At 34.9% G+C, this 26,074-nt stretch overlaps 1 protein-coding gene and 1 long non-coding RNA gene across 3 annotated transcripts; one reads left to right on the top strand and one right to left on the bottom strand.

Annotated features, from left to right (window-relative positions):
- Positions 1–16,976: 16,976 nt before the first annotated feature.
- Positions 16,977–19,779, bottom strand: LOC141483506 (uncharacterized). Its single transcript, XM_074178188.1, has 2 exons — positions 17,475–19,779; positions 16,977–17,414 (listed from the first exon to the last, which is right to left on the bottom strand). Exons 1-2 carry the CDS (start codon positions 17,567–17,569, stop codon positions 17,036–17,038), a joined length of 474 nt encoding a protein of 157 aa, XP_074034289.1. The 5' UTR covers positions 17,570–19,779; the 3' UTR covers positions 16,977–17,035.
- A 407-nt stretch (positions 19,780–20,186) lies between these two features.
- On the top strand, positions 20,187–23,410 carry LOC141483507 (uncharacterized). Of its 2 annotated transcripts, none has more exons than XR_012466133.1 (2): positions 20,187–23,013; positions 23,073–23,410. It is a non-coding gene; the product is annotated as an uncharacterized lncRNA (long non-coding RNA). The 2 variants fall into 2 exon arrangements; XR_012466132.1 differs by having other exon boundaries at positions 20,187–22,609.
- Positions 23,411–26,074: the final 2,664 nt, after the last annotated feature.

The following is a 26,074-nucleotide window of genomic DNA, read 5'->3' on the forward strand; positions in this document are numbered from 1 at the left end:
GTCAATTTCTCTTGGAATGAGACTTGAGTTTTTGGTTATCTTCTCTGGACCAAGTATTTTGAGCTCATTACATTGTGGATTTGAAGAAACCAAAATATTCAATACGGGAATGATTATATTTGAAATATCTAAAGGAATAACTCACCCACAGCATTGGGGATTTTTATATTTTCATTAAGTACCCGTTCTCTTGTCAAACTCCAATCTTCAGGCCACACAATAACTACGGTAAGAACCCACTTCCCAAAAAGGATATATCCTTCTTATTACCACCTCAAGTCGATATGGTGAACTATATCCTGGTGTATCTCTCACAAGGCTAGACCACTATACCCCTTATATCTCTGATTGCGGTCTTCCGAGGAGCAAGTTTTCTGCATGGAAAAGATCATTGCCTGGGTGGACTGCGTAGGGGTTGGATCGCGCTGCTGGAGACTATTTTCCCATATCCCACGCATGTAAGGTATTTTCTGTTATGTATTACACCCTCTCGCATGATCTCGAATCAAATTGCACAAATTGCGAATTCTAGAATAACCCAAGTAATTACCACACCTTGAGTTCAATCATAAGTTGCTTACGTTTATATCTGTGAACCCTAAAGTATACTTCTGGCGTGTTTAAAGAAACACTTATCCTCCAAGTGGACTTATATTTACCCACCATCCCTCTCCGCTGAGTTCCGGCAGCCCATAATTTAGCTCCTTCCCGAAAAGAATATATCCTTCTAGACCCTGTTTGGGTTGTTTCTAACGGTGGTTCCTATTGATTAATGTAGATTGTTTACATTTATCACAAATATAAATTCAACATTGTGGTCAGTTATATTTGTCATTGTCACTGTTGTCATTTTCAAACATTTTCTACTTCTTTTAAATCTGTATTTCTTCTTCCACGGTTGAAAATTTCACGAGGCAAATTTTTGCGAAGAGCTTAAGGTCGGTTCACTAAGTAACTGAACATTTTTTTAAGGTTTAATTCAGTTAGGATTAGTTATTATAGTAATTGACTTATACCCGTAATCTCAATTTTGGGGTTTGTTATAACAGGGTGATTCCCACGGTTTTCTCTTTCGGTAATTAGGGTTAACCTTAATTGGGTGATATTTTGAGTTGATTTTGGGTTTTTTTTTCCTTTTCTTAATTTTTTTGGTAGACTTGGGGTTAAAGCTGTGTATAGAATCTGAATTTTGTAAGTAAAATTCAACTGCTCATCAGGCAACATGGAAGTAAATCGTTTAGTCAGCGACGAACTTACATATGAGCTTTATGTGAGGGGTATACCAATTGGAAATACTGTGGCCGAAAAAAGGGCTATTCTGCGGGGGGTATTGAAGGGGGAGAAACAAGGTGGAACTTTTCAAGAGTATTTTTGGATCCGAGGGTTGAGATAGCTACATGCGAGAAAAAGTTTGGAACGACTTGGAACAAGATATTCTAGGGTGGGATCATACTAAAGGAAACAATGAATATCAAAGGATTTCTAGTCGATAACATCACTTTTCTCTTCGTCTCGAGCGTTTTACTGGAAAAGAAGTCGAGGAGGAAATTATGCGGTTGAGACTGATTTCCAAATGTACCCGCCTGATAGGGGAGGCAACCGTGCTCAATAATAAGTCAGTTGTACTTTCACCCTGTAGTAGAATGGTAGCAGATTCTGCAATGGGACGAGGGTCACTCTTGGATTCTCCTTATCTCCCACTGCCTCATTTTCCCATCGAACATCATCAAATTACTCCGATAGTTAATGATCTGATATCTTTAGAAGAACCTCCAGTTCCAGCTCTTTCTCCACAGGCGGTACCAGCAGAAGAACACATTGTTAAGAATCAACCACTACTGCAAGAGGATTAATATAATCTATTCCCAGAATTCAGTTCTCAAGTTCGTCTGGAACCTATTCTTCCGCAATGCCAGTCATGGGCAAATATATCTCGAGTTGCCCACCCTGGGGGCAGTTCTTATTCCGATCAAGGGGAGTCGGTTGAGGAAGTACCCATTCCTTCAGGACGGCAGAAAGGCTATGAGGCTTCGTATCCGACTGGGGGAGATGATTTTCGTCGGCGAGATATTTCACGCTAGAATTTGCGGTATAATGGTAAAACTAGTGTGAACGATTTCTTCGAGCGAGTGGAGGAGCTGTGGCTTTCCCGTGGAATTTTGAAGGCACAACTCTTACGCTTTGCCCCGGAAATCTTTGTACAAGATGCTCTTCTGTGGTATCGAACAGATGCATTCACATCGTGGGAGATCTGATTGAGCAACTCCGTCAAGCATTTCGACCTTACGATTATGAGTATAGTCTGTGGGACGAGATAAGACGACGTACGCAAGGTTCCCAGGAGAAGGTTCTGAACTACATCGTCGCAATGAAAAGCTTATTCCGCAAATTAGATCACCCACCAAATAAAAAAGCTTGAGTAAATCTGATTAGAAGGAACTAACTTCCTTACCTGCAGACTCAACTTACTCTCCAAAGGATATCTAGTATCTGCGATCTTACCTGTCTTTGTCACATGATCGAGGAAACAGAAATGCGAACTCAAAAATTTGTACCACCACTAACTAGTTACAGAGTTCATCTAGAACCAGAACTAGCATACAAAAAGCCTCAAAACCACTCAAATGTTGCTGCGGTGAGCACCAATATGGAGAAAAGCAATCCGTTATCAGAGCCGGTATCAATAACAAAGCAAACTGCCTCCCTTCCAGGATGTTGGAATAGCGGAAGCACCGAACACAAATTCAGATGTTTCAGATGTGGTAGGGAAAATGTTATTGCCAGTTCCTGCCCACATTGCACAAAAAACGAAAAAACAAAAAGAATTCCCCGAGGATTTCTACATGTTCAGCAGAACATGTAGAAAGTTCAATGAAATGTATCCGAATCTACCGCCAATGAACCTCAAGAAATTTATACGAATTCAGAACAATTTCAATGCATTTGGATCAACTTTAAAAGCACCAAGAAACTTGCCTCGACCCGTAACTTTCGAAGACAACCAGATTAATGTTTTAGCATATTTTCACGCATTTCCCGAGTCATCGATAAGAAGTGCTGAAGAAGATTTGGGTATAAAATATTCGTCGGTTCAAAGAATCTTGCGAAGACATAAAATGCATGATTATAAATTCACCAAAATTCAAGCAATGAAGCCTCAAGATCCTCAACAGAGAGTAGAATTTTGTGAAATGTTGTTGACACGCATTCAAGAAGATCCACTTTTTTTAAAAAAAATTATTTGGACTGATGAATCGAAATTTTCGAGAGAAGGGATTTTCAATAGAAAAAATCGTCATTATTGGTCCAGTGAAAATCCTCACGTCACAAAAGAAGCCGGATTTCAAGAAAAATTTAGTTTTAATGTCTTCTGCATGTTGATGGACAACAAATTGAGGTACGTGATATACGAGGAGTCATTAACATCCAGAAGCTACCTGAATATTTTGGAGAATACTGTAGACAGTTTCGTGGATAATCTGCCACTCGAAGATTATCGACACTGTTGGTACCAACTAGACGTAGCTCCTGCACATTGCACAAGAGAAGTGAGCGCAGAACTGGATAGACTATTTGACGATCGGTGGATGAGGCGCTTGGGACCATGGAATTGGCCATCGAGATCATCCGATCTTAATCCATTAGATTTTTATTTGTGGAGAATGTTTGAAGAAAAAGTTTACAAAATACCCGTGCGTTCGAGAGATGAATTGTTAGAAAGGATTGCCCAAACATTTGAAGATTTGGATCCAAATGAAATCAGATCTGCCACCACGAAAGCAGTCAACACCCGCATTTTAAAGTGCTTGGAAGTGAACGGCCAGCGATTCGAACATATTTTGAAATATTCCACATGATTGTTCTACTTTTTTATAATTATTCATATCAATATTTCCAATTTCAAGTTTCTTGGTGCTTTTTTAAAGTTTATCCAAACATATTGAAATTGTTCTGAATTCGTATAAATTTCTTGAGGTTCATTGGCGGTAGATTCGGATACATTTCATTGAACTTTCTACATGTTCTGCTGATAATTTTGTCACACTGTCCAAAAATAATAAACAAATTCATAAGAACTTCGTTTGAATAGTTTTGTTCCATCGTTTTGAAGGTATTTGCAACTTCTGAAGTGACGAAAATGTCGATATTATTGGGAGAATGTCACAACGCTACTGTCAAATAGTAATCATGGCCTGCTTACCAAGTACCGAATGGAAATACCATTCTGAAGGGACATTTTCACAAATAAATGTTCATAAGTCCGAAACTTGACTAGTTAGGTATAGGTATGATATACATAGAAAGAAAGCAAATTTCAGCAGCTTTCCGAATTTTCAATAATATACAGGGTGTTTCATTTAAAATAATCAAATTTCAGCAACTTTTTCAAGCAGACGAAAAAACTGTATTTTTTTACCACCCTGTATTGAAGTAACGGAGATTGAGCTGACGTGTGGGAAGTGTCCAAATATCACCTAACTCCAAACCAAATTTCGATATCATAGTACTTCTTAACTGAAAGATATCGGCATTTTTAGAAGTCATGATTTTCGAAGAAAAAAATTGAAATTAATTTTTATTTCAAAAACGGTAACAGATAGGTATAGGGAAATATCAAGAAAAGTTGTCGGGCAATTGTTGGAGATTTCAAAAATGATATTATATACAGAAAGTTCCATTTGAAAAATCAAAGTTGCTACTGCTTTCTAATAGAAGCGGCAACACCGCATTGTCGAAAATATTTTAGTTGGCTAGAGAATGTCCGAATATGCCCTCCATTGAATTTTCAAAGTGATCCGTTGTCTGGTTCACCAGAAACGTCTAATGTGCCATCCACCGTGAATCAGCCTGTATATACTATATTTGCCGTATTCACTGTTAAATATTTCAGAGAAAAATTTCACAACGAATGAAGGATGTTTTTTGTATTGAGTTTTCTGTTTCTTGTTCCAAGAATAATTCTGAATGAATCATTTATTATGAGTGATATATTTAAAGTTATTTCCTTTCAAATTCACGATATATTTTTTATATCAATTTTAGTTGAATTGAGTAAATAGGTTACGAATAAAAATTTAATCTGGAATACGAACAACTTCCCAACTACAAACCCCACTTCTGAATTCAGTATCTGAAGCGTAGCGAGTTTCAGCACTTCCACGGAATGACAAATATGTAGAATTGAAGAACTGAAACTTCGGGAAAAACTTATTTCCGTCTCGAATAAAGCACCTACATTTGGTATATCTCAGTATGCATTGCACTTGACATTACAATTCATCTTCTTATTGAAAGTAAAATGCTCCCCATGCCATTGTTGAATGCTGAATGCTCATTAGGAAAGCGGTACATTTGGGGCTTTGCATAATGTTCCGTCTTGGCTGCCTCTCCAAATTCCGTTCGCTTGGGAATTCAGCCATCTAATGGGAAAGTCGTTTGTCCCATAAAATATTTTCTCACTGAAGACTCGAAGTAGTTTTTAGTTTTTCCGCTTCTGTTTAGTTTCTTCTTCGTTTCTAAAGTGAACGTTTCAATATTCCATCCAGAAATATTGAAATATAGTAAGTCTCTATCGAAATGTTAAAGAAGTTACTAATTTGGAAGCATCATTCTTTGACGGAAATGATCGTGAGAGTTGTTGAAATACAGTTCATTTTGAAAGTGGCATGTCTATTGGCACTGTGGAAGAACACAAATTCAGATGTTTCAGATGTGGTAGGGAAAATGTTATTGCCAGTTCCTGCCCACATTGCACAAAAAACGAGAAACTGGGACAACAGTAGGCCAACTGTTGCAAAAAGAATTCCCCGAGGCTGAATCCACAAAAGTCATTTTAGATTATGTATTCGCTCATGTCGAAGGTGATACCAAACCCTTACCTAAGATATCTATTTTTGGATGCTCGTTACTCGGACTATTAGATAGTGGCAGTACGAGTAAAATAATAGGTGATCCCGGATGGGACATTTTGAGATCCATTTGTACGTTGAAAACATCAACTAGTTCGACATGTACGGTCGCTAATGGGCGGTCGTGTTCCATAGCAGGGTATTTTTATGCTCCGTTGAAGTTAGGTGATCAAGTTACAGTAGTGGAGGTACTTTTGGTACCATCTCTACCTCATACCCTGATATAAGGAATGGATTTTTGAAGAGTTATGAAAATCATTCCCGACATGTTCTCTAATGAGGGGTTTTAGAGAGGACCAGCGAGTTCATCTGCCATTTATTCCGGCCCTAGCCTCCATTGATTCCCTAACTGCGGAACAGATACATTCCTTGGACCGTGTTATTGAAGAATATTTTCGAGCGATGGGTGAGAAACTAGAATGTACCCATTTAGTGGAGCATGAAATCCGTACGGAGCATTCACCAATTCGCTAACGATATTATCCCCTCTCGCCTATTCTTCAACAGCAAGTCAACCGGGAACTGGAAACAATGCTTCAGAATGGGGTAGTCGAGCCTTCTCAGTCGCTATGGGCATCACCTACATTACTAATTAGAAAGAAGGATGGAGGATATCGTTTTGTTGTCGATTTCAGAGAACTAAATAAGGTTACTATTCGTGATGCTTATCCACTTCCAAATGTGAGCGCTACATTGGACAAACTAAGGAATTCTCGCTTCTTGACGACACTTGATATCAAATCGGCGTATTGGCAAATACCTTTATCTGAACAGGCTAAGCCTTTGACCGCATTCCTAGTTCCCAACCGCGGCCTGTATCAGTTCTGTAGAAGGCCTATGGGACTTCATAACGCCCCAGCTACGTGGCAACGCTTTATAGACATAGTAGTGTGGATAGACCTCAAACAATAAGTTTTAGTCTATCTGGATGACGTCATTATTTGTACCCCTACTTTCGAACAACACATTGAGGTATTACGAAAAATATTGTCCCGACTCACGCAAGCAGATCTTACCCTAAACCGGGTAAAGTGTCATTTTTGCAAGTCGGAACTGCGCTATCTTTGTTACGTCGTAGGAGCAGGAGGACTAATGGTTGATTCGGCAAAAGTGAAAGCCTTCTTACATCTACGCTTCGGAATACGAGTGACGTAAGAAGACTGATTGGATTGACCTCATGGTACCGACGGTTTGTACCGAATTTCTCATACCTAACAGCACCTTTATGCAATATTCTGAGGATGGGCCAGAAATTTGAGTGGGACCGAAGTTGTGAAGAAGCGCTATCTTAACGTGCCCAGATTTTGGAAAACCTCTTACCATTCAAGCAGAGGCCTCTGACTTTGGACTCGGAGCGGTACTTACCCAACAGGATGAGGACGGCGAGAAAGTAGTCAATTATATAAGTCGCTCGTTGTCTAAAGCTGAAAAAAAATATAGCACCACTGAGAAGGAATGTCTTGTTAGTAGTATAGCTAACGTGGTTCTAGATACAATGGTAACCATGCCATCGAGCTGTCCATCGAGAGCGTAAGGGGTGCGGTTGTGTGGGGTGAAGAAGCGTGTCAAAAAGGCCTTGTTGTCGAAGAACAATGGTGTGCCAAAGAGTTCTTGAGCAACCCTTGTGTAGATCGTCAATGACCAGAGGGTTGTGATGGTCAATGACCAGAGGGTGTTGTAAGAAGAGGCCTCGACAGGTGTAGGTTAGCCGTGTCGTAGAGCCGTTTTGGCTCAGTGGATGGTCTTCGGCCAACCCTCTTCGGGCAACCCTTTTCGGGCAACCCTGGGCACCCTCATTAGGCGACCCCTTTTCGTTAAAGCAGGCGTACGCCAATGTGTTCGTTTCGTAAAAGCAGGCGTACGCCAATGTGTTCGATGAGTCGGTGCAGCAGTTGACCTTGAGACAACTTTGTAGCAGTTAATTAGGATATCGTTGCATTGGAATACTTGTTTGCCTGATAATAAACCAGATTAGCTGACCTTAAGGTCATATGTATGATTAAATATGGATATTTTTTGTAAATGAATTGGAAAATACGTAATTCCTCATGAATACAAGGTTTCATTCGATTTATAATAACAAGTAGAGTGTAATAATAAAAATTACATTGCTACGTTTTTTTATGTTTTATTTTTATGTAATAAAAATTTTTATAAATGATTCAATATATGATCTACAAACTGGACAATTATCACATCTGATAGAACAATCAATGCAGCATGCTATATGTTTACATGGTACAAATAATATATTCATTTCTTTTTCTAAACATATTTTACAAATATTACTTGAATTTGTGGGAACGTTGTCTTTGGGTGGTTTTTCTTGAGTTTCTTTTCCAGAGAGCAATGTATTTCCATCAAAAAATATACAATCTGGTTGCCATCTGAAGTGATCCATCAGCGGATCGTCTCCCATTTTCCATTCAAATCCTTCAATGTGACATTTTGGACACGCAACAATATCACCTTTACCAGTATAAATGAAACCAGCATCAGCAAGTTTATCTTTTGGAAATTCATGTGTCCAATTATGAAAAGTTTCGATTCTACTTTCAAAAGTTTCGAAATTTCTTTCGTGTATCAAATGCATACGTGCTTCGACTTCCATTCTCTCTAATGAATTCTGTTGAATTCTCATGCAATTATGTTAGCTTCTCGCAGTTCTTCAATAATGGAATTTATTTCATTTTGATGACCTGAATGACCTGCCTGCCTTGAGGATAGTAGTAAACGTAATCTGTCGCAGAGTTCGTTTGGATCATCCCATCTAATATAATCTATTTTATTGTTATTTGCTTCCATAAACATACCTTCTCCCGATATACCAGTTATTGGAGCTATTATATTTTTATATTTTTGCAATTTACTACCGTCAATTTGTTTATTTGGTTGATAATGCCGCCGGTGAGCATTCGTTTTCAAAACAATTTGTTTATAATTTTGTTGATCTTGTTCGGTGAAATTTTCAGGATATTTTTTGAAAAGTAATTCATATAGACCGGGTGTACCCTTATATCTTCTATTTTTAACGATTACATCTGGACCATCAATGTGCAGTCTTGAATCTCCGATTGATAGTTTTTCAGTATTTTCATCAAGTCGTACACCATATTTGTGATCGAATTCTTTTTTGTCTACATCATGGTGCATCTCATTGATATACTTTCTTGGAAGAGGATCATATTGATTTAAATAATCAATATATGAAGTTTGTGTAATATCTTTCAGACGATTAACTCCAGATGAATGACTTTCTTCTTCTTCATCTTCAGACTGAATATTTTCTACAATAGATTGCTTGATTTCACTTGGTTCATCATCATCATCAGAATGTGAAACATTTTCTATTTTTGGTTCTGAATTTGATAGTAGTTTCATTGATAATCGACGAGGAATCTTGGGAAACATCTTTTCATTTTTTGGAGTTTGCAATAAGTATTGTTGTATTGGAGACGTTTTATATGTTTCAGATGATGTTTCTTGTTGTTCACCTAATTTAGGAATTTTGTCTTGTAATTTATTCTCTATATTTTTCAGGTGTTTTGTAATTGGATTGAACATACTTTCATGTAGTAATTCACCATGTTTCAAAAATTCCAATTTATTTTTAACAATTTTCCGTTTATTAATGAGCCTTTTTTTCAGTTCTATGTTTTCACTTTTCATTGTCAAACTGGTCTCTATCAGGTTTTGAATAGATCAGGTATTTGAATAGAATGAACCGACACTTGATCTGCTTCTATCAGGTCTGTTGAACTGGTTTTGATCCGGTTTGAACCGGTTATGAACAGGTTTTATCAGGTTTGAACTGGTTTACAACAGGTCTGAACTGGTATTAATCTGATAATGTGGTTTGTTTCCATTTTTATTCTTGAATGTGTATGAAGTGATCGAGTCCTTTGCGGTAACGACCCCTATTGAGACAACAATCTTTAAAAATAGTAATAAATCCATAAGGTTCTCTCCAACATAAAGAACAAATCACCTTGAAGGTATCAAAGGTCATGTCAGTTCCTACATGATCGGTATAGATGTGTCGCAAGTTTAGATCATCTTGTTTGAAAGCGATTAAACAATTGGCATTGTCTCGAATTAAGTGTTTGGGTATTTTTGCATAACTTTGATTCAAATAAAATGGATCGACAGCAGCATGTCTCGCCATACTGAAGTATTCTCTTATAACTTCCTGATTATCACAAGCAACATCATCAAAAATAAAAATCGAATTGGGATTAGCTTCAGACGGATGCATTATATTTTCACTGGCACTGAATGCGTAATATCCGATTCCTTTTATTGGTTTAAGCAGGTGCTCCAAGTACCTATATTTAGGTTGATTAAGTGATTTAGAATACACATATATATTTTCAAATTTCAATCCATTTTCATGCTCCAACATATTCACCATTAAATTTGTTTTACCGCAGTTTGAAGGTCCAACAATTATACACCTTATTGTAGAGGGGAATAGCATACCATGCTTTTTGAAAGTTTCCTCTGTTTCAAATATATTATTCTCGATTGGTAGAGCAATTTTTTGCGGAATTACTTTAATACCTTGCATATCTATTTCCAATAAAATACTTGAGGTAACTGAATTTTAATCAGTCAACTTTCAAACTTATACGCGAAAAGATCTAATATGCAACGTTACGGTGATGGGTTGGTGAATAGCGCTATCAATAATTTACCGGTTGAATTGCATATACCCGGATATAAATATTGCGGACCAGGTACAAAATTACAAAAACGTCTGGCTCGTGGTGAAAAAGGTATAAATGGTTTAGATGAAGCATGTAAAAATCATGATATAAGTTATTCACAAACCAAAGATTTGAATCGTAGACATGAAGCTGATAGAATTCTAGCTGAGAAGGCTATGACGCGATTCAAAGCGAAAGATAGTTCATTAGGAGAAAAAATGGCTGCCCTAGCAGTCGCAGGTACCATGAAGGCAAAAGTCAAATTAGGTATGGGCTTACAACGTCGTAATCGTACACCTTTAACTGCTAATATCAAGAGAAAATGTATTCAATTATTGAGTGGAATGAATAAACGACTAACAGATGTAACGAAGAATATTGAAGAGTGTTTAAAACTTCTCAACAGTATCAATGGAAATAAAATTATTCGAGTTGATAAGAAAAAATCTAAGACTAAACGTCTGCCGCCGCCGCCGCCACCGAGACGAAAACGACTTATTATCGATAACAAAGAAGAAAATGAACCTATGGATATTGATATAATAGAAGACTTGAAGCGTGCTACTAAAAGAAAATTCCTCAACGATATACCTGTTATCCCAGATAAAAAAATGAGAATAATCAACTCAAGAGAAAATAAACCCAAATTATCTGCGAAAAGAAAAAATTTAGAGCAACAAATCGAGTCAGATATTCAGAAAAATGGTTCAATTGAAGGAATAAATGAACAAATGTCTCAGCAGCAGCAGCAGCAGAATCCTAAAAAACGAAATTTGGAGGAAGAGTTTGAAAATGTTGATAATAAGAAAATGAAAATATCCATATAAATATTTACTGTAATAGGGTGAATCTGTCAGTGTATCGAGTAATTCATAACGAGATGGTTGTCAAAAAATGTAAAAGAAAACAATCTAAAAATAAGAGGAAAAATATCTCTAGGAAGAAAAAAATTGTGAAGAAATGTAGGAATAAAAAGGGGATGTGTTTCATGACAGCGACACGAAAAATAAAAAAACAAATCATCAGTAAAAAACCAAAGACTTTAGGAGAAGCTGTGACGGTAGCTTTGAAATCTGCAAAAAAATTGAATATTAGACCAACACGTGTTGTGAAAATACCCAAAACAGGTGGAATACTTCCTTTGATTCCAATTTTTGCTGGGTTGAGTGCACTCGGTGCCCTAACAGGGGGAGCAGCTGGAATTGCCAAAGCTGTAACTGATGCTAAATCTGCAAAAAATCAGTTAGAAGAAGCTCAACGTCATAATAAAACTATGGAATCTATTGCATTGGGGAAAGGATTTTATTTAAGACCTTACAAAACTGGTTTGGGGTTGTTTTTGAATCGTACCACCGTTTGAGAGGGAGAGGTGAAACATGAAAAAAATTCCTCATAATCGTCCGTTATCCAATATCGACTTGATAAAGTATGCAAAGGATTTAAAAATTCCATTCTTCAGATCTGTCTATATGAGAGATAATTTACCGAAAAAAATCCGAAAAAAAGAAAGAGGAATAATAAATCTCGATAAACAATCTGGACCTGGGACTCATTGGACTGCCTACCGCAAAAATGGTTCTCATATAATTTATTTTGATAGTTATGGTAATCTGAGGCCACCTCTGGAAGCTTTAATATACTTCAATTCAGATGGACCTTGTCTCATTAATTATAATCATACTGTATATCAATCATATAATTCTGTTAATTGCGGACAACTATGTTTGAAATTTCTTTCTCAATAAACATGTATGCAATCAATGTTTTCTCTTCATTCTACAGATAACCTTTAACATGTGTTCATATACGTTCACCTTATCAGGCCGAGATTCGATTCTCTCGTCTAAAATTAATCCTCCTATCATACTGGACGATACAGAAAATTATGTTTTAGGATTGATTGACTTTGTGACATTCAATACAATACCGAATGTGGATGAGACTAATAATATTTTTTATATTGGGTCTACAAAAATCAAGATTCCTCCTGGTTCATATGAAATATCTGATATAGAGAGTGAAATTATGAGGCAATTGAATGAAGTGAAATCGAAAGAAAGTACGAAACAAGAACTCAAGGCGAAAACTTCAAATATCATAACTAAAGAAGAGGAAAATTCTGAGAGTAGTATCGATCTGAAATTGTATGCAAACCGAAATACTTTGAGATATGAAATCATGTCCAATAAACCAATTCATTTTGAAAAACCTAACTCATTGGCACCTCTATTGGGATTCGAGAAAAAGAAATTACAACCGAATAGAAAACATATATCGGTTTTTCCAATCAATATCTCCAAAGTGAATTCGATTTGTGTTGAATGCAATTTAATAACGAATTCATTCAATAATGACAGTGCCGTACATTTGTTACATATGTTCTACCCCACCGTACCAAGTGGATTTCGAATTATTGAAAAAGTTGCAAATGTTATCTATTTACCAATCAACACCAGACATATCGATGAGGTTTTCCTTAAAATAAATGATCAAGAGGGTAATTTAGTCAATTTCCAACAGGAAACGATAACAGTAAGACTTCATCTCAAAGAGCAGCTCTGATGGTATTCTTATATAATATTACAACTTTTCCAACAACATCAACAACAACAGCACATAGTATAATTGATAAAGATCCTGGAAAATGTGTCACTATAGGAAGTGCTGTTAAACGGTTAACATCAGAAAATCGACAGTTTCTTCTTTCACTTGGTTTTCGAGTACTTTAAGTGGCAAAGTGTCAAAACGGCTACTTTTTACGAGTTTTGATGTAACCTCAAAGTCAACATCAGTTCAAGATTCAGACAAATTTTATTATTTTTCAAGTGTTCTTGCGGTGGCAGAAGCAGCAGCAGCAGCAGAAGTAGCAGCAGAAGTAGCAGAAAAACAAAAATACTAGATAGTGGAAAAAGGAGGAAAAAAACGCAAAAATGAGCTTTAATATATTGAATATTGGTGAACATGTATTGATGGATGATTCTATAACTAATTACGAGATGCATAGTCATCCACCTTATGCAAATACGACATTCAATAATTCTGATGAAATTAGAATTCCAATTCAAACTCAAGATATTTATACATTACCATCCCAAAGTTACCTTTATATCGAAGGACGATTAACCGATGCTGAAAATAAACCTAGTATAACATTAAATTTTGTGAATAATGGTATGGCATTTCTGTTCGATGAGATAAGATATGAGATAGGAGGCACAGTAGTGGACAGGGTGAGGAATCCAGGTATAACATCATCTATTAAAGGATACATCTCCTATACAAGTAGCGAATGTGATAGATATAATAATGCCTCTTGGAATCATTTGGAATATCCAAAAGTATCCGATTCGAATGGATACTTCAACGTCTACATACCCCTGAAACACCTTTTGGGTTTCTGTGAAGATTTCAAGAAAATAATCGTAAACATTCGCCAAGAATTGGTACTCATTAGAACAAGTAGTGACGTAAATTCTGTAATATCAACAAAGGATAATGAAAAACCCAAAGTTAATTTAACTAAAATTCTGTGGAGAATTCCTCATGTTCAAGTTTCCGATACAGAAAAATTGCGATTACTCAAGTACATTGAAAAAGGACGTGACTTAGAAATTGCATTCAGGAGCTGGGAACTACACGAATATCCACTTTTACAACAAACAATGACTCATTCTTGGAATGTGAAAGCATCTAATCAATTGTAAAAACCTCGATTCATCATTGTAGCTTTTCAGACTCAGAGGAAAAATCAGATCAAGAAAAATATTAGTCATTTCGATCATTGTAATATTACCAACATCAAACTCCACCTCAACTCAGATGTATACCCTTACGATAATATGAATTTGAACTTCAAGAAAAACCAGTTTGCATTACTTTACGAGCTCTTCGCTCAATTTCAAGAATCCTACTATTATAAAACTTCTGGAGAGCCCTGTCTTACATTGACTAAGTTTCACGATATCGCACCTCTATTTGTTATTGATTGCAGTAGACAAAATGATAGCTTAAAGGTAGGAGTGCAAGATATAAGACTCGACTTCGAAGCCAGTGAAAATATTCCTGCAAATACATCAGCATTTTGTTTGATTTTACACGATCGTTTACTCAGATACAATCCACTAACGAATTCTGTGAAACAATTCTAGAGTGAGTTTTATGATGAGTAGTAATAATAGAATAACTTTCAATGAAAAGAAAAATGAAGTTCATTACATATTTGCTTGGAGTTTCGCCTATAGAAATGCAAGAAAAACTTATTGGGAATTTTTTGCCATTGATCGAACACGCTTTCAGCGACGTATTCGGAGCAGTTCAGCTTTTATAGATCCAATTTTAGAACATTCACATAGACAAAAAATTTTTGACCAAAGATTTCGCGAGAAGAGCTTGGAGAATATTAATCTTATTTGATAACAGAAAAGTATAAATATATTCATTGGATTTATAGTTACTTATAACGTTTCATCTCAAACATGAATACACAACAATATGATCAAATTGACATTGAACAGAATACCAAAAATTTGATTAGAGAACTTTGTCCTGATATGGAAGAGCATAAAGTGTCTTCCGAAGCAAACCGTTTTATTATCAAAGCTTCCAGAATTCTTGAGAAGAGGAGAGCACAACCACCAAATCAAATTCGAAACAAAAATCCAAAGGATCCAGGAATTAGAAAATGAGTACCATTGTTTTATGAAATATGTATGACAGATAGTGTATGTATTAATAAAATTTCATCAATTTTCTTGAGTTTTCTTCTGACCGTCATACCATGAACTTTCAAACTGATGTTAAAAGGGATATTATTGAAGAACTTCATAAACAAGCCCGAATCAATTTCAAAAGACGAAGAGTAATCATTAAGGGTTTCGATGATCTTTTTCAAGCTGATTTAGTTGAGATGATACCATATTCTAAAGTGAATAAAGGATATAAATATATTCTAACTGTGATAAACTGTTTTTCAAAGTTTGCTTGGGCACTACCTTTAAAAAATAAGACAGCTAATGCTGTGTCCAAAGCTATGGAAGAAGTTTTACGTAAACAATCACCACAAAATTTACAAACTGATTCAGGTAAAGAATTTTTCAACTCAGAATTTAAGAAATTGATGGAAAAATATAAAGTTAATCATTATAGTACGTTCAGTGAAAAGAAAGCATCAATAATTGAGAGATTCAATAGAACAATGAAGTCTTGGATGTATAAAGAATTCAATTTTCAGGGTAACTATAAGTGGCTTAATGTATTGAAGCATATTTTGGAAAAATATAACAATTCCACTCATAGAACCATTAAAATGAAACCTGCTGAAGTGAGTAAAAAAGATGAAAATAAATTACTTCACACAGCCTACAATCATATGAAACAAATTGACTTCAATAATAAATTCAAAGTAGGAGATCATGTACGCATATCTAAATTACGAGGAATTTTCGATAAAAAATATTTTCCAAACTGGTCAACAGAAATTTTCACGATAGCAAAAGTACAATTGACAAATCCTGTAACCTATTTACTGAGAGATGATAAAAAGCAAGATATTTCAGGAGGTTTTTACAAAGAGCAATTACAAAAAGTAAAACATCCTGATATATATCTCGTAGAAAAAGTACTTAAAAGAAAGAATGGAAAAGTTTTCGTTAAATGGTTAGGATTCGATGACAAACATAATAGTTGGATAGATAAGAGAAATATTGCGTAATCAGCATTCGTATTATAAATACTCTATGAATCAGTATATTACTTTATTTTTACGGTGTCATTGAGTGTGGTATCATGTTTATCATCGATGTGCAAGGTTTTCAATATGGTAAATGAAATTTTTTATGTAAAGAAATTGCAATTTTGAATGTTGAAAATGGAGTATGGTACCATCGAATGATTAATTTACCAATAGGCATCAATCAATATATGCCTCATGTGAAAAAACATATGAACTGGTGTACAAATAATCTACATGGATTGTCATGGCAGCATGAGCAAAGTTCAACAACAACAACAGTAGCAACCATCAACTACGAACAAATTTCGGAGTTCATCAAGAATTGTGTTGGTTTTGATGCTGTTATAAGTGTGAAAGGTTGTGAAAAGAAAAAATGGTTAAGTCAACTCATTCAAAATGAAATTTCCGATTTGTATGAAGAAGGATGTCCTGCAATAGAAAATTTGAAAAGTTTTCTCAAGTCACACCATTGTATGAATCATTCAAATAACAGTTTGAATTGTGCACTAGAAAATGTTTTTTTATTGAAATATTGGTATTCTCACTGTAGAAATAAATTCTGAATTCTTGTTCTTATAATGAAATATTTACTTTTCACACATTCTCATTATACATGTGATTTTTACTACATTGCAGAAATAAAAAAATATTTTTCTCAATTTTGTTTATTTTATTATAATAAATAAATTTTACAAAAAATCTTGGGATTCTTGGAAATAAGTAGGGTGTTGAGAGTTTTCTCCTTCAAAATCTTCAATTATGACAGGAGATAGTGATCGTGTTGGAGGCGGTAGAATTTCTTTTGATGATGATGATGAATCCTTCAACTTTTTTGGTGGTGGAGGTGATGGAATAGCGTCCACGTCATCATCATCTTGTATATTGAAATTGAACCGTTTCACTGCTGTTTCCAGAAACCCCAATTCCTTTTCATTTTCAGCCATTGCCCGGGTTACTTTCACTGGCAAATTACCAAATTTCTTGGTTAAAGTAACCATCTTCGGACTGTATTTTAAATATACTAAAATACAGTCCTCAGATTTTTTTACAATCTGCTTCACACCATATCTATAACAATATGAAAAATTGTTCAAACACAAGTAATAATATCAGTTGAAAATGACTTACCTGAATAATTGTTTAAGCACCACCATTGCCATATTAACGGGCAACATTTTTGTATTTGTAATATTGATAATTAAAGTTGTTGGAATAGTCGACATTTTTGTTGTTGTATCTCGATTCACTCGTAACTAGAATGATTTTCCAAAGACACAGATCCGTCAATTTATACTGTGAAATTGTGCTGATAAAAATGAATAACATCGTAATTATGTTGTTTATGCAATGATAAACGAGTGAATTATCATGTATCAAGTACGTGATATAATTTTTCTATTAAGAAATATCAATACCGTGTTACCATAACACACATGTAAAGTTCATGATTTGCGAGTGCATTATCATGTATCAATTACGTGATTTTCCATTAATTCATTGCGATAAACAGACGTTTAAAGTTCATGATTCACATAATTAAAAATGACCTCTAATTTATGGAAATAGCGCGCATTTGAAATAACAACTCATTAGCAAATAAGTGCTGCATAAATCTTATAAAGTAGGTTTGTAAATTGAACTGATTGCAATTTGACATCATTCGCAAGGTAAGTGAGAATAGATTAAAACTGTGTTGATTATCGTTCGTTATTCACTTTATCATTTTCACGCTACTAAACAACAATGAATACCTGTGCAGAAATACAAAAAGTTAGCGATAATATTGTGTTGAAAATTCAAAAAGTTGGTAAGTTGATTAAAAGTAAAGCTGAGTATTGCAAGTGGATTAAATTTTTGAACAAAAATATCTTACTTTTGAAAAAATATATCAAATTCAACGAATGTTCGAACAAAAAATATTTTTCCAAATTAGAATCGAATTTGGCTTTATTGAAATATTATAAACAAAAATTCAACTTTCATAAAAATGTTGATAAAAACAAAAAAAGAAATTTAATTTGGCAAGATTTAGAATCATGTTTCAATAGTCGTGTAAGGACTGGTGCAATCATTAATTTGAAAATTAAGGATCCTACGGAGTTCTTCGATAAAGCATACAGATCTTTTATATGTAAAGTTAGGAGAGAATTGAAAAAAACTTTATTGAAAGTTAACGTTATATTTTTAGCGAATTTCATGAAGCCTCAAACCGGTGAAACTGACATCAAACATTTTCAAACAAAAAACAGAATTCTCGATTCGAATACAGATTTGAAATTATTTTACGATGAGCATATCAAACATAATATTTTGACAAAACTTGAAGAATTTCAAGAAAAAGACAGCGGTTGGAGCCTTTATGAAATTTTACAATTGAAGGTGAACCTTAATAACTATACACCGATAAATGTAGGTATTTCCACATATATTGAAGTACCTAAATTCATTCAAAATAAAAAGGCTGTCCTTAACATTCAAAATAATGATCCGTACTGTTTTCTTTGGTCTATTGTGGCAGCTCTTCATCCATGTGCAACTAATGTCTGTAAAAAATCATCATATCCACATTTTTCTAATATATTGAAATATGAAGGGATTGAATTTCCACTTAAAATTAAAGATATAACAAAATTTGAGAAAATGAATAATATGTCAATAAACGTTTTCGGTATTGAAAAAAAAGAAATCGTTCCTATCCGTTTGAGTAATCTTGAATTTTTAACAACAATTAATTTATTAATACTTCAAACCGAACATGATTTCGATGATGTTGATTCATGTGATGAAGAGGAATTGATGGACTTAGATGAAAATGTGAATAATTTCAAAACTATTTATCATTTTGCTCTAATAAAAGACATGTCGCGGTTGTTGTGTGGACAAAGTGGTGACATAAATCACAAAAAGTTTTATTGTACCAAATGTCTCAACCATTTCTATTCACAGGAAGTATTGAACAACCATATATTTACCTGTAGAAAAATGAATAAAACCAAAATAACTCTACCATCTGAAAAAGAAAAATTTTTATCTTTCACAGACTTCAAAAATAAAGAACCCGTACCGTTTGTGATTTATTCAGACATTGAAAGCATTTTGGAAAAATATGAGGATGTGAAACCTAGTAAGAAAATTCGAAAATTTCAAAAACATATTCCATGTAGTGTAGCATTTTACTTATTGTGTACTTTCGACAATTCAAAATCAAAATTCGAATTATATACTGGTAAAGATTGTATCAGCTGGTTCGTCAAACGTTTACAACAGCTAGCTTTCGAATTAAATTCAGTATTTTCCAATGTGGTTCCAATGATTCCGCTATCACCTCAACAAAAACACGATTTCGATTCAGCCACTAACTGTCATATTTGTCTAAAACCATTCACAGAGGATCAGATCAAGGTTAAGGACCACTGTCATATATCTGGAAAATTTCGGGTGCAGCCCATTCCACCCCTTGCAACATTAACTATCAGAATGATAATATGATACCTGTTGTTTTTCATAATTTATCTGGTTACGATAGCCATTTCATTATTAGAGCTTTAGCGAAAGAGATTTCTGGTGCTGTCAGATTGTTACCAGTAAATAAAGAAAAATATATATCATTTAGTAAACAAATTGACAATACAAGTATAACATACCGATTCCTAGACTCTTTTCGTTTCATGGCAAGTAGTCTAGATAAATTGAGTTCATATTTAAATCATTCAGAAAAGTTAATCACAAAAAGTTTCTGTAAAAATCAAGAGGAATTCAAACTTTTATCTAAGAAAGGTATATTTCCATATGATTATTTTGATAGTTGGGATAAAATGAACATTGACAAATCACCACCGATCGAATGCTTTTTCAATAAATTGAGAAAGTGTGGTGTAACAGAAGATGAGTATTCACACGCTGTTAAAGTATGGGATACTTTTGAAATTCAAAATTTACAACAATATATGGAGTTATATTTGAAAACAGATGTATTACTTTTGGCTGACGTTTTCGAAAACTTTCGAAAAGTATGTATGAAAACATACGATTTGGAATGTTTGAAATATTACACTGCACCAGGTCTAGCTTATGCAAGTTGTTTAAAAATTTCCAAGGTTACTTTGGAATTATTAGATGATGTAGATAAGCTAATGTTTATTGAAAGGGGTATAAGAGGAGGAATATCTCAATGTAGCAATAGATATGGTAAAGCTAATAATATTTACATGAAAAACGAGTATAACCCTGATCAACCCTCATCATATCTCATGTACTACGATGTTAATAACTTGTATGGTACAGCATTATCAGAATATTTACCTGTAGGTGATTTTGAATGGAAAAATAATACTGATTTCTATTCTGAAGATATATTTAATACACCTAATGATTCTGAATATGGTTACATATTAGAAGTTGACTTAGATTATCCTGTAGAACTTCAAAATGTTCATAAAGATCTTCCATTATGTCCTCAAAAAATGATTCCACCCATATCATCATCAAAAAATCTAAAATTGTTAACAACACTTTTCGATAAGAAAAATTATGTTATCCATTATAGAAATTTGAAACAGGCAGTCAGTTTAGGTCTCAAAATCAGCAGAGTTCATAAAATTTTGAAATTTAAACAAATACCATGGTTAAAAACTTATATTGATTTGAATACGATGTTAAGACAAAACAGTAAAAATGAATTTGAGAAAAATTTTTATAAGCTAATGAACAATAGTGTCTTTGGGAAAACAATAGAAAACTGTCGTAAATATAAAGATATTGAATTATGTACTAAGTGGGAGGGTAGATACGGAGCAAAAAGTTACATATCTAAACCGAATTTTCATAGTTTGACCATTTTTGATGATGATATGGTAATCATTGAGATGAAAAGAGTCAATATAAAACTGAATGAACCCATTTATGTGGGTTTCAGTGTTTTGGAAATTTCAAAAACTATTTTATATGACTTTCATTATAATTATATCAAACCTAAATTCAATGAAAATGCGAAATTGTTGTATACAGATACTGATTCATTGATTTACCACTTTTTCACCGATGACATTTATGCACATATCAAAGAGGACATATATAAATTTGATACATCAGACTATGCTGTAGATAACCAATTCGGAATTCCATTGGTAAATAAAAAAGTTTTAGGTTTGATGAAAGACGAAAACAATGGAAAAATTATGAAAGAGTTCATTGGTTTGAAGTCGAAAATGTATGCGATAAAAGTAGAACATGGAGAGAATGACGGGGAAAATTTGATAATTAAAAAAGATAAAGGTGTCACCAGAGCCTCTCTCAAAACAATAAATTTTCAAAATTACTACGATTGTCTATTCAGAAATGAACATTTTGAAGTAACGGAAAATCTGATTCGTAGTAAAAAACATGAGGTATATACAATAAATCAAAGAAAAGTTGCATTAACTCCTTTCGATGACAAACGAATTGTAAATTATTTATCAAGTGATACATTGCCTTGGGGTTTCAAAATTTAATCCACACTTGTAATATTCATTTTTACAATTAATTAACTCACAACTTATATTTTAACACAATGGAAAAAACGTTTCTATCTTGAGTTCTTTTTCCGATTGATTTGTGATTTTACAGAGCAATATGAACAAAGCAATCCAGGAAAATATTATTAGTAGCACTAATGGAAACGAAATCCCTCAAGTCAATGGTCCTTCAAAGTATCGGTGTAATGACAGGAGATGTTTGAGAGTTTATGAAAGTTTTTCATCAGCCTATAACTTTTGTCCACCCTGTCATCAACGTCGGGATTCTGGGTCCTATAGACAAAGAATAAGGAATGAGAGGGATTCAAGAAGTCAGTTGAGGAGACAACAACTGACAGCATAACCATCATAACCGCTTCAAAACTGTTCATTATTCATTCAACAACCACACATGAGGAATTTAATTTTTCGACCTCCAACACACTTTCTGTTTCAGTGAAAATCAAAAGATGGATTTTAGCGATTTATTCGAGGACACTTTATTGAAAGCATGTGAAGATATGGAAAAAACTTTACTACAACTCTGTAAAGAGAAAACAGAAGAAAATATAAACCTTAAAACGAAAGAATCCATAAAAAACGTATTATTTTGCAAACTGTGTAATACTCCAAAAGACAATAAGGAAGCATCAAAAAGAAGTACAAGACAGTATTGTAAAAATTGCAAAAAGAAAACCGTTTTTGAATTATAATCGCCGAAGCATCTGAGAATTGATAAACGTTATGCAGACAATCGTGGAGTCATTCGTAAGTAACCAATAGCATCATTCACATCATTATGCCTGTACCAGTGAAATATAAGTGTACTAAATGTGGAGGAGAAACAAATTATCCGAATATATTATGTTTAGAATGTATAGTTGAACAGATTTCACGTGACGTATATGGTATAAAACATCCCTAATACAACTGTTACGTCTAGTAGTAATCGAGTTGCTTTCAAAGAAACACACACAGCGATAAAAATATGTATTTGTTGTACATTATTCTTCTACTTTCACAAATTTGCAACATCCTAACTTCAAAAGTTATTTATATCAATACACCATACAAGTTGGAAAATGGTAGCTTTTTATTAATGGAAGTACATCCAGATACGATTATTTTGAATGAATATCCAGCTTTCTACTCTGAAAAATCAATACCGTTATGTAAGATAAACCAACAATATTCCTCAAACATTTTTGTAATTATTCTTTCATTTTTTCAGATTCTACAGTAACATGTAAGGACAAAGGAAAAAAGTATAGGTGCGGATACGTTATTGGATCACACGAAAACTTTCATCCCATTGTTCCATTCAAAAGCCGATTAATGTGCGGACATCATAGCATTGAACAATTCCATAAACCATCCATAACTTACAGAGGTTTCTGGTGGACAACTGTTGAAGATTTTTATGAATATGCAAATATTAATCTCAAAAAATATTTAGCTTTACCAGAAATTTGTTATGTATACTTATTGTCATCTAAAAAAGATGAATTTTTGAAAATAACTCATACATTGTGAATACCTACTAATTAATAAACGTTAATAAATTACGTATTTTCTTTTTCACAATATTCATGTTCAATCATACATATGACCCTTAAGGTCAACTAATCTGGTTTATTATCAGTGAAACACCAAATATTCCAACGAAATGCAACAAAGTATTAAAGTTTAATTATACATCTGACCTTAATGTCAGTTAATCTGGTTTTCTATCAGTAAAATAACAAATATTTCAACAAAATGCAACGAAAATATCCTAATTAAGTGCAACAAAGTATTCATGTTTACTTATACATATGACCTTAAGGTCAGCTAATCTGGTTTATTATCAGGCAAACAAGTATTCCAATGCAACGATATCCTAATTAACTGCTACAAAGTTGTCTCAAGGTCAACTGGCGACTCATCGAACACATTGGCGTACGCCTGCTTTTACGAAAAGGGGTCGCCTAATGAGGGTGCCCAGGGGTTGCCCGAAAAGGGTTGCCCGAAGAGGGTTGGCCGAAGAGGGTTGAAGAGGGTTGCCCGAAGACCATCCACTGAGCCAAAACGGCTCTACGACACGGCTAACCTACACCTGTCGAGGTCTCTTCTTACAACACCCTCTGGTCATTGACCATCACAACCCTCTGGTCATTGACGATCTACACAAGGGTTGCTCAAGAACTCTTTGGCACACCATTGTTCTTCGACAACAAGGCCTTTTTGACACGCTTCTTCACCCCACACAACCGCACCCCTTACGCTCTCGATGGACAGCTCGATGGCATGGTTACCATTGTATCTAGAACCACGTTAGCTATACTACTCTTGTTGTATTGTTCGCAATCGAAAAATTCAGACCCCACATCAAAGGTACCCATTTTAAAGTCCTAACAGATAACTATAGCCTTAAGTGGTTGAATAGCATTAGAAATCCGGTGGGTAGAATCGCTCGATGGGCAGTCAGACTTCAGCAATATGATTTTGAAATCATCCATCGGAAAGGCAAGGAGCATGTAGTTCCTGATGCGTTGTCTAGGTCGGTACCTTGTGTGGATATACTGGAGTATGTCGAAATGGCTGGAACATCCGTGGATCGTTGCTACACAACGATGTGCACGAGAGTATCAAGCCATCCAGAAAAATATCCCCGTTGGCATTTGGAAAATAGTGTCCTTTTAAAGCATGCAACCCTGTCATATCCAGAACTGCGAGAGTCCTACGAAAACTGGCTTGTTGTGGTTCCAAAAGGAAAAAGATCAGAACTCATTCAGAACCATCACAATCCACCTACGTGTGGTGTATATAACCAAGGCTCGTCTAACAGCGAAATATTATTGGCCAAAGATGAGACAGGATATCTCCAAATATATTGAACGGTGTTCTATCTGTCTCAGTACCAAATCAGAACGAAAGCATGGGGATGCGGCCTGATGCTAAGTGCTGCGCCAACTACTACTAGACCTTGGCAAGTCGTGAGTATGGATCTCATAGGTCCTTTGCCAAGATCTATGGCTGGTATAGCTACATCTTGTCAGTGTTAGATGTTTTTAGCAAATTTATTTTGCTGTTCCCTTTGCGTAGGGCTACCACTTCCCGGATTGTAACACTCCTCGAGGACAATGTGATTATTCTATTTGGAGCTCCGCAACGAATCATTATGGACAACGGACAACAGTTTCGAAGCCGGGAACTGGCTAAGTTGTTCGACAACTACAAAATTGAACCAGTGTATATTTCTAACTACCACGCGCAGGCAAATCCTGTAGAAAGATCTCACCGAGTCATCAAGACAATTTCAACGTCGCACGTTTCATCAAATCATCGAAAATGGGACAGCTGTCTTCAGCAAGTAGCTTGTGCTATCCGTACCTCTAAACACGAGGTAACTCAACACACGCCAAATTTGATTATGTTTGGGCGAGAATTGCAACTTTCAGGAGCATATGGTCATCCATTAGCTCACACACTCACTCAGAATACATACGATCCTTCTTCACGTTCCAAAGCTTTGGATAACCTATTCCAGGATGTCTCCACTAATCTCAAACGGGCATATGAAACCAGCCGACAACGTTACGATTTAAGACGTCGAGATGAACGATACCAACTGAGACAAAAGGTTTTGAAGCGAAGTTATGCATTGTCCAACGCAGCTCGGGGTTTCATTTCGAAGTTCGCTCCAAAGTTCAGTGGACCATTCACCATATCCAAAATCTTATCTCCCTGGTCTTATGAGTTGATAGACTCGGTGGGAAAGAACCGAGGAGTTTGGCATGCCAAAGATTTGAAAGCTCACTCACTCGAGGACGTAAACGATTCAGATGATGAGGTGGAAGGTTGAGGAATGTATATTCAGATATAAAGTAATCCTTGTATGTAAAACATTTGGTTCGGTTGTCCTAGACTTTTTTTTGAAGAAATGGGGGGGGGGGGGGGTTGTTACGGTTCTCAGAATGCAAGAGCGTATCTATGAGATAAAAGAAAAGTAATGCTTTGAATTCATATATTCATGCACAGCATCCACCCTGTATAATATTTAAAACAATTCAGTTTTAGTTTTTTATTGCCTAAAGATAATCAGAATAATTCGACTTCGAAATAACGTCGATAGGGAGAAAAAAAGGAGAGGAAAAAAAGGGTTAATTTCTCTTGGAATGAGACTTGAGTTTTTAGTTATCTTCTCTGGAGCAAGTATTTTACCAAAATATTCAATATTTGAGTTATCTAAAG

Source organism: Leptinotarsa decemlineata, unplaced genomic scaffold (assembly GCF_025532065.1).
Source record: "Leptinotarsa decemlineata unplaced genomic scaffold, Ldec_3_MD MMD2_tig00003557_RagTag_RagTag, whole genome shotgun sequence".
NCBI classification, from domain to species: Eukaryota; Metazoa; Arthropoda; class Insecta; order Coleoptera; family Chrysomelidae; genus Leptinotarsa; species Leptinotarsa decemlineata.

Bases quoted from the DNA above. Each gene is read 5' to 3' on its own strand.
- LOC141483506 (XM_074178188.1), bottom strand. From the start codon at position 17,569: ATGTCGACTATTCCAACAACTTTAATTATCAATATTACAAATACAAAA. The intron at 17,415-17,474 runs GTAAGTCATTTT...ATATTGTTATAG, and splicing joins GTGCTTAAACAATTATTCAG to ATATGGTGTGAAGCAGATTG.